The sequence below is a fragment of the Manis javanica genome, chromosome 12 (assembly GCF_040802235.1).
Source record: "Manis javanica isolate MJ-LG chromosome 12, MJ_LKY, whole genome shotgun sequence".
Taxonomy (NCBI): domain Eukaryota; kingdom Metazoa; phylum Chordata; class Mammalia; order Pholidota; family Manidae; genus Manis; species Manis javanica.
The window spans coordinates 34,562,720-34,572,147 of record NC_133167.1 but is presented as its reverse complement, the minus strand read 5'-3'; the positions used below and the strand labels follow the sequence as shown (position 1 = coordinate 34,572,147).

General features: G+C 37.5%; 1 protein-coding gene across 6 annotated transcripts in view; it reads right to left on the bottom strand.

Moving 5' to 3' along the window:
* Positions 1–713: 713 nt before the first annotated feature.
* The window catches only part of MYO1B (myosin IB), a 161,706-nt gene continuing 152,991 nt past the window's right edge, over positions 714–9,428 (bottom strand). For all 6 annotated transcript variants that reach the window (XM_037009122.2, XM_073218397.1, XM_037009120.2 and 3 more), the window contains 4 exons: positions 8,704–8,836; positions 8,209–8,361; positions 6,612–6,739; positions 714–2,202 (listed from right to left, as the gene is read on the bottom strand). In XM_037009122.2, coding sequence (XP_036865017.1) covers positions 2,079–2,202; positions 6,612–6,739; positions 8,209–8,361; positions 8,704–8,836 — 538 coding nt within the window. In that variant the 3' untranslated portion in view covers positions 714–2,078. The remainder of the gene's footprint in view (positions 2,203–6,611; positions 6,740–8,208; positions 8,362–8,703; positions 8,837–9,428) is intronic.

Sequence of the window (9,428 nt, the reverse complement as noted above, 5' to 3'; positions counted from 1 at the left end):
AACTGTTTCTCTATTGGAAATAAACTCTGGAAAACTTATCACTGCTAATCATGATAGCAAACAATCTGCAAGTGAGTTTTTGGGAAAATGTAACGAGTATATCCCTGGAATATCGGTCTTCTCCATCCTGGACTTAAACTTCCATTCAGGAAACAATCCAATGATAATCAGTAGGAGACTCTGGATAAACACACTGTATGCATCCATAAAATGGGAGACTCTACACTATAAAAAGAATGAAGAGTGAAAAGGCAAAGTGAACAATAATATCTGTAATATTAGCTTCTGTCTACTAAAGCAGGAGGAAGATAGAATCTATATCTTCATTTCCTGTTTTAAGCATATGCATAAAATAATACAAAGCAACTAAAAATAATGGTTAACTTTTGGAGGGGGGCATGGAAACTAAGCAGATAGGTGACTGATGGGGGGAAGAATTTGTATTATATATCTTTTTATTCTTATTTGTATGTTGAACAATGTGAATGAATTACACATCTTCACAAACATATTTAAAAAATATTCCAGTTCCAAACTTCTACTCACCTATTTCAGGAACCATCAATCAACTGCTTTACGTATGTGTTGGAAAGACTAGAAGAAAGTAATGGTATCCTCTGCCTGCACCAATAAACACAAAGGCTTCTGAGAATTTCTTTATAGGAGCAATATTTTTTAAGTACAAAAATTAAAAGAAAATCTCCAGAAAATACTTACAATGAATGTTTCTGGTTTATAAAAAGGTAAGTGAAATTCAATTACACAGAGAACATATAATGTCTGGATTGTAAAGCCTTACTGTGCAACAATACATCAACATACAACATAAGAAAATAGCTTGAAATATAAAAATACAGTTGTGATTCAGGAAATGGCACCAAATTATAACGGTTTTATTATTTAACATACCAATGTATATTAATTATCCTCCCAAATAAGAAACAGTTTGACTCCAAAGTTTAAAATGCAGTTTCCAAAATGAACCCTTACCGTAAATTTGAAAGAAAAAAAAAAAGCCCTTCAAATTAACACAAACAATTTTGATCCTTGACTTAAGTATGCAGCCTGTACTAATCACCTCTCATATGAAAAAGTGTTATTATAAATAAAACTTTCAAGAAAGATCTTGGATGTTTATTGCACATTGTACAGAACGCTTACCATACCACCACCCTAAAGACTTTCAGCCCTAAACTGTATTAGCTGTTTAAAATAATATTTGCACAAATTAGGGTGAAAATTCTGCAGATATCAGCATATGTAGGATCATATATGATGTTTACCAGAAACAGGAAAATATAATCTTACTGGACTGCTTCTGTCACTTTTTCTAAAATAAGAATGACTCCGTTTTCTATGGTGAAAAGCAGTTATAAGAGATTTAAGCAAATTAAAAGTACTGTTCAAATGTCAGTTTCCCCTTTTCAAATAGAAATCGCATGTAATGGCATTTTACCCAGTTATATATTTCTACTTCCTAGGACCAGCCCTTCTTGAAGTACTTTTTGTCAAAAGATCAGACTACAGGGTTACTAATAATGCTGTTCATCATCAGCAGGTACTGGTCTGGTCTCAACATTTTCAAAATCTCTCAGCGCCAGTAAAGCCAGCACAAACCAACTAGAATGCAATGGCCCTATAAAAACAAAAAAAGGCTCCTAAGTTTCCATACCATCTAGCACAGTGCCTCGCATGGAGTAGGCATTCAATAAATATTGGAGGCATGAATGTACTATCATTTAAGACCATTTCCTATACTTAGAAATATTAATGATTTATGAGTAATATGTTGATTTAGGGTACATGATGACTAATGATGACTAAACAAAGAACAGGTATGGTATGGCACAGACACTGTTAGTTTCTACAATCCTGTCCCAGGACAGATTGTGTACTTTAAGGGTTAAAACTATTCCAGTAATAAAAAACTGATTAGTCAAATATTTTTATTTTGCCAAAGGACTCTAACAGTATTAGCCTTTGGGGATTCCCAAACACACAATGGGCCCCAAACGAAAGCAAACCCAATTGCACTATTACAAAGACATAAGTCCGTGAAAGCGGAGAGGGGGTGCCAGTTAAGGAACAGCAACTTCAAGGAGACGGTTGTTTTTTCGTTTGCACGTTGGGACACTCCCATTTTTCTGGTTGCCCTGAATAAACTTCACACATACTTTGTCCTGTCTGAACTGCACCAGGAACCTAGGAGGAATGAGTAAGACAAATTAAAGAAAAGTACGCACCAAACAGCTGATGATGATGACACCAACACTAGCTTGTTTTTCATGGACATTGATCTCGGCAAGTCTTCCCATTCCCATTAGCACTTCCATACAGACAAATATAATCAGGTAGCTCACTGCGTTTTACTTCCAGCCTTCATCACCAACCCCTATGTAAACTGGACCTCAGCGCCTCGCCGTATTCCAGTAAGGTAGGAAGAGCTACAGATAATTATTTCCATGTTTCATTCAAATGGAAAAACCAACATCCACTTTTCCTTTTGTCTACACTTTTACAGAGCAAAAATATAAACTGGGGGAAGGATCCTATTAAATTATCAACAAATTGAGGAAATGAAACAAAGAATTTCAGAAAAGGAACGGGTCTCGAGACCCTCCATTCTATGGTTTCCAAATATTGGTAACTCAGACTTCTTACACCATTTTTATCATATCCACACACTGTGCCAAGTTACCCGAGCCTAAATAAATGTTCTTCAACATAGCTATGGCCTATATAATAAAAATGATAAAATCATGAGTTTGATCTGCCACTTACTTACATTTTTAAATATCGATTAAAAAAAAAAAAAAAAATATATATATATATATATATATATATATATATATATATATATATATAACTGTAACATTTTTAAAGTCTATCAGTGTATACCTAAAGCTATCTCTTAGAGGTACATGTGGTACACTGTGGGAAACCATATTCTAGTCAAAATCTTCCCTTTCACAGACCATCAGGGCCAAGTGCTGTCCACAAGATTATTCGTCACAGCTTCCTACAACAAACAGACCAGCTTCTCCTGGGCTGAGTGCAGTGAGGGACACCAGATGTATGAAATGAGGTCGCTGCCCTCAAGGACACTGTCACTGCGAAGGCAGGGGAGCAGCAGGGCAGGAACAAAACCTGGGCTTGCCCATCTCAAAGCCAGTGCTCTTTCCTCTCCACCATCAGAATCAGTAAAATGTTACCATGTTGTCAGTATGTTTCTCAGGGAATAGTTTTCTGAGTTATCAGCATATAATTAGGTGAGTCACTCTTGTGACAGATTGCATGTTCACTGGTATTCACAATAGCATCAATGATTGAAATAGCTCTGCTCTGCACATCTCAGTCTCAGTTTCAAGGTCTAAGGAGATCACGTTTTGCCAACACTATCTATTGGAGTGAAGTGGACACATAAGCTTCCAATGCTGCTTTAACATGACAATATTTTTGAGCTTTTAGGTGGGTTGTTTCTTTTCACTTTGAAAGCACTGAAAAATGGAGATGTAGTTCCAAAGTCGCCCATTTAAAGGTATCTCTCCAGCATATATACTTACGTCTATGTGTCTCAAAGAAAAAAAAAAGAATCTTTCAAATTGAACACAAATACACTTAAAAAATCAAATACTTTGCACTTTAATTTTCAAAGACCAATAGTGTAATGAAAGTACAACAATTTATTTTCCCAATTATGTGAGTATACATTGACTGGCTCCACGTTCACAGTTCATGATCTTGCAATGCGCTCTAGAAATAACAGTAATAGCTAAAATGTATTGAGTGTTTACCATGCACCACGCTGCTCTCAGTTGTACATATTAACTCAACTTTAAAACAATCCTATGAGGTAAGCACAATCATTTATCTCTAGTACATAAAAGAGAAAACTGAAGTATGGCCCACAGTAAGGACATAGAGAATCAGAGAGTTGAACTCCAGCAACAATAATGTCAAATGCATTAATTCACACCTTCAGTAGTGGTTAGAATTTCACAGTGAAAAGACTGTAGATGAGTTGTTTGGATTTAAAATATCCAGAAAATAATTGTACAACTTAAATGATATATGTGTGTCTGTGTATTATGTGTGTGTATACATATATACACACGAATACTTAAAATGTTTACTGAATTCACTTTAGTTTCCAATATATCCAAGACTTCTTTTTTAGAAAAACTATGCTTCTTATTTAAGGTTATCTTTAAAATGCAATTTATTTACAGATTGAACAGTTTGGGATGTGAAGTACTGGGAATTACAAAGCAGCTGAGTCTCTCAATGACTTCAATTCTTACTTCGACGTGTGCAGGTTAAAACTGCTCTGACTGAAAGGGACTTGAGTTGTCTCTTGTAAACTGGCATCCAGCTTACCCGGATGACCATGGAGATTAGGTTTGTCAGAATTACTCCTTCAACTTCTGAAAAGGATGTACTGAGGAAGGTTCTGTCACTGAACTGCATGCTGTTTACAGCACTAGTCTGCACACCCAGCCAGCAGTGAGGTGGACCAAAGCCACTTAGGGCTGAAAAAATACATCAGAGCGATTCCTCCCCATGACTTTGTAAAATGTTGTTCAAATTTCAAATGCTCCAAGGAGGTGTATAATCCACGCTAAGAAGTTATAGAGGAACCCTGCTGTGCTATAGCTTCTGTGTTGTCTGGATAACAGACAGCAGGCGCTATTCAAGGTTCCATTAGATACTGTATTTTTATGAGACCAAGCAACAACTAGGAATTGCAGAAGGTAAAGTCCTATGGACTGATTTATAATGCTACAAAATGTTTTCTTCACATGGCCATCTTATAAATCTTCATTCAATCAAGCCTGTTTACTGACAGCTTACATGCCCAGAACGTCACACCCTTCCCTGTGCCACAGCAGTGTCCCGGCCACCCAGAAACAAACCTCTCCATCCGTGTTCTGTGATTGGGTGCCTTGAACACAGACTGTGAGAGCCACCGGAGGGGTTGACTATGTATGAGAAACATAGCACATTACGTACCACCCTCCAGAGCCTCAGGAGAGCCATGATGTGCAGCCAGACTACAGGGGCTCTGAGAAGTGCTGCGGTAAAAGAAGACAGTAAATTTCCACCAGAGAATCCTTTCTTTACAGCACATCACTATTAACATCCTGCAAAGGCAGTATTCTTAGAATACCAGTCTGGGAAATGTTAGAATTAAAAGTAGCAAGCCTTTGTGGCCTGGGTGCTGGTGTGATTTTCTTTATAAAGATGGCCTTCTTAATGTAGTGTCAACTATGAGGTTGCTTCCTCCATATACCAAGAGCTTCTGCATCTGGGATCCACAATTCTTCCCACAACGAATGGGAATTACCAGACCCACCGAAACAAAGGCTCAGGATCCCAAGTTATGAAAAATTTCAACTAAACAGAGAATAAGGCTCTAACAGGTCCTAACAGGTTAAACCTTAATTGACTGGAATCCAACTAGCCATTACCTTTGTTCCTAATACTCTTTGTCTTATAAGAAAGGACCCCATAACAAGGAAAGTTATTTACTCCAAACTGCAATTTCTAATACAGAGGATACATAAGGGCGGATCTCCCACCCAATCTCAATACCATTCTTGGTGTACAGTGAGAGTGGACATTGAACCCAAGGGTATTTTAGAAAGACTTTTAGAAAGAGTTGAAATAGAAGAAGCTGGCAAAAATCTTAATCAGAAAATAATTTCCTGAGCAATCTGATTATGCAAATTTTTACTATACATGCAAAGATGTATGTAAGCAAATAGCAAACAATCTATTGAAAAGTAACAAGTACCAATCAACATAGTAACTCAGTCATTCAAACAATCTATCAATAGATTTAATACATGGGGGGATTCTCCAACCTGCCTGCAAATAATCAGAATCTGTAATTAGAGCCTGAATGTGAAATAAATACAAAAAGCAAATTTCAAATTTCTAGCTGTCTTAGCACTAGTGAACCCTTGTCAACATGGAATGCTGTCCTGTAATTTTAGTTGTCTAGAAGTGAAGGCGTCTCAAGTATAACACATCCAAAATGGCACTCTTGATTTAATCCTACCTGAGCCACCCCAAAGCTCCTCTTTCCCCAGTGTCATCTATTGCAGTAAATGGTACCATTTGGGCTTCGGCACAAAACCTAACACCCGGTCTACTAATAGATCCTCCTATTTTCCTTCAGATTACATCTGGAATCTGACTACTCCCCACTGTATCCCACTCCCCCTCCCTAGAGTTATTCTGCACACTACAACCAAAGTGATCTTTGAAAACCATAGGTCAGATCATGCCACACCCTTGCTCATAATGGCTTTTGATTAACCTCACTAAAATCTCAACTCCTTATCTCAGCTATCAAGCTCTACATGGCTGGGTTCCTGCCTCTCTCTCCAGGGTCCTTTGCTACCATTTCACACCACCACAAAGTTTACTCCTGTCTCAAGGCCTTCTGCCCATCCTTCAACTAGAACAAATACCAGATAAGCCATCTACCATGTCACACACTTGGCACTTAATAAGTAGTGGTGTATAAAAGAATGAGGACAGATTGCTCAACAAAAACAAGAAAAGCTTAAAGTGAAAAGGTATATTCAAACAATTCATGAACATACTCATCAGAAATTTCAATATTGAGCTTCTGTTTGGTTTGGCTGAGAGTTGTCCGATAGAGCTTGGTGGCCATTTCGATCAGGTGATCACTGCTGAAGAGAAAGTCCCCTTTACTAGCTGCTTCAGAGCCCTAAGTGGACAAACCAAGAGTCAGACGATCATAATTAAGGACAGTTTAGGAAGCACATGTTACAGGTTTGGCTGAAAATTTATTTGCAGTCCCTTTAAAACATCAGCTACTGGATTCCATTCTTGGAAATGAAACGAAAAGGACAAAAGCAGTATTTCTCCCAAATTGCTCAGAGCACTTCTGCAAGGTTACCTAACCCCTTAACACCCAAAGTTGGTCCGCGGATCAGACGCACCGTCAGCACCACCTGGGAGCTTGTTAGTAAAGCAGAAGCTCCTGTCTTACCGCAGGCCCACTGAATATGAATGCAGAACAAGATCCTGGGGTGCTCCGTTTGCACATTCAGGTTGAAGGAACACTGACCTCACCTATAACTCATTCTGAAAGAGCTGTTTAAAAACTCCTCAGTGATTTGGTTAAAAAAAAGTAAGACCAACACCACTTCCCACAATGTCCTGGGGTAGTGGCTCTCAACCTCATCTGCACGAGGGGCTCAGCTGGGGAGCTTCCAAACAGAGCATGCTTGTGCCTCATCCTATACACTCTAATTTGGTTGGAGTAGGGGTATGGCCTGGGCATTAACATTATTTTAATGTGCAATTAAGGTTCAGAATCACTGTCTTAGGATTTGATATGCTCCCTTTAGGTTAAGATCCACAGTAGGGAAAATGGGCTAAACTAAGCTTATGGGATTTTCTGAAATTCAGAATCAGCTAGACAGGTGCACTACTAGCTAGATGCATGTCCCTAAATATGAATAATATGTGCTAACATCTGCTTATTCAGTGACTGTTGACAAGCCCTATGCTAGTCACTTTACGCAGTGTCTCATTAAATTCTTTTAATGACACTAATGAAGTAAGTACTATTATTCTCCCCATTTTAAAGAGAAGAAAAATTAAGTAGGCATATGAAAGTTAAATGACTTGGCCAAGGTCACTGTAAAGCTCGTGACACCAACTCTGCACTCTTAATCACTCCCTTCAGGAGGAGGTCCTGGTTAAGCTAAAAGCACAGAACATTAAAAATTCATTATGTCAAAATTATTAGGCTGTTGTTTTATTGTAGTTGTATTCATTGATTAAAAACCCCCAAATTAAAGATGATCAAGAAGACATTTACTAACTTGGCATAGAGAAGAAACAAGAGGTAGCATAATTTAAAACATCTTGATATTTCTACACATTCATTTCAAAGTAATGCACATTATGGTGGATACAAATAAATGCTACTCAGTGAAATTAGAACTCAAGTGAAAAAGTCACTAAAAGTGATTTGTATCATTCAGTTATTGAAAAACCAAGCCTGAGACTTTAAATGGGAGTGAATATAGCCAGAATTTGCAAATCCATAAGGATATATAAACTTCAAGAAATAGGACTATTCAGATGTGGAAAATTTTAAATCAATAGCTGAGAAATTGGACAAAGGCAGACACCTTTCAGTCAAATCAATAGTTAATCCTTTACCTCTTTGAGGTGGACAGCAAAGAAGCCATCATTCTGTGAGCTCATCGATACTTTAGTCACGTCCACCAGGGGAACCTCTGATTTGATTTGTCCAGACTTTTGATCAGCAAGAAGGAGATTATTATTTGTTAAGAGGAAAATCCGGGATGTACTCTAAAACAAAGCAAAACATAAAAGGCTGTAAAACTAATGATCAGAAATGGTCCATGATTTTAAAGCACTGGTTATTTGCAGACATGCACAATTTATTCCAGTATCTTTCAGCTTGCACACTATGTAAACTGAAAACACACTGAAGAACAGAGGTAATAAATTCTAAGTCATAAAAATTTCAGAGAACCAAAATTCCACTGAAGCTTACAGGCAAAGGGAAATAGCTCCCTTTACACGTGCTCTGCTGAAGATATGAGATGCACATTTGAACATTCAGACAACTAAAGATTACCGTCCCAACTGATAAACACTCTTACAGGTCTTTAGGGCTAGCCTTTTTACCTTCCCATTAGCACGGTTAATTTTGTTCACAACTTCAGCAATGATAATCTTTTCTTCAATGGCATCTTTGAGTTTCTTATACTTGGGATTCTTGTTGATTTCCAGGTAGGCCCCTTGGAATGGCTGCCCAACACTATGGGAAAAAAAATTCCCCCACATTAGAAATGGTTTCAAATGCAAGTACTACCTGAAAAAGTAACAGGTCAGTTGATTCTGAGAGTGACACATTCCTAAGAAAATTAATTTATTTTATAAATTTTATATATTGTACTTGCACCTGTCCTAAATATAAGTTGGAAATGGAACTTTAAACCAATTTCAAATGTATTTTTTGAACAATCATGGCATTTGGTAGGTAGGACTTTAATAAAAATCTTCACATGTAACAAGCAAGGTAGAAATCACTCACAAAACAATAGCTGAGACCCAAGTGCATGGGCTCATGTGAAGGAAAAGCATTTGCTATTGATCTGTTGGTATGAAGTTAACAGCTGCCCACAAAGGATTTATTAATGCCTTTAAACAATATGTGGCAATGGAAAAATAGCACAAATCATTACTATCACCTGCTCCAAAGAAATATTTCATTTTCTTGCAGAGAGTAAGAAATTCAATAGGCTTTCTGGGGCAGAACAGATCCACAGCAACCACTTTAGAAGAAAACTACATTGCCCTCAATATTACCATGTAACTCTGGCTCTAAGTAGGCAATATACAGAAGAAGA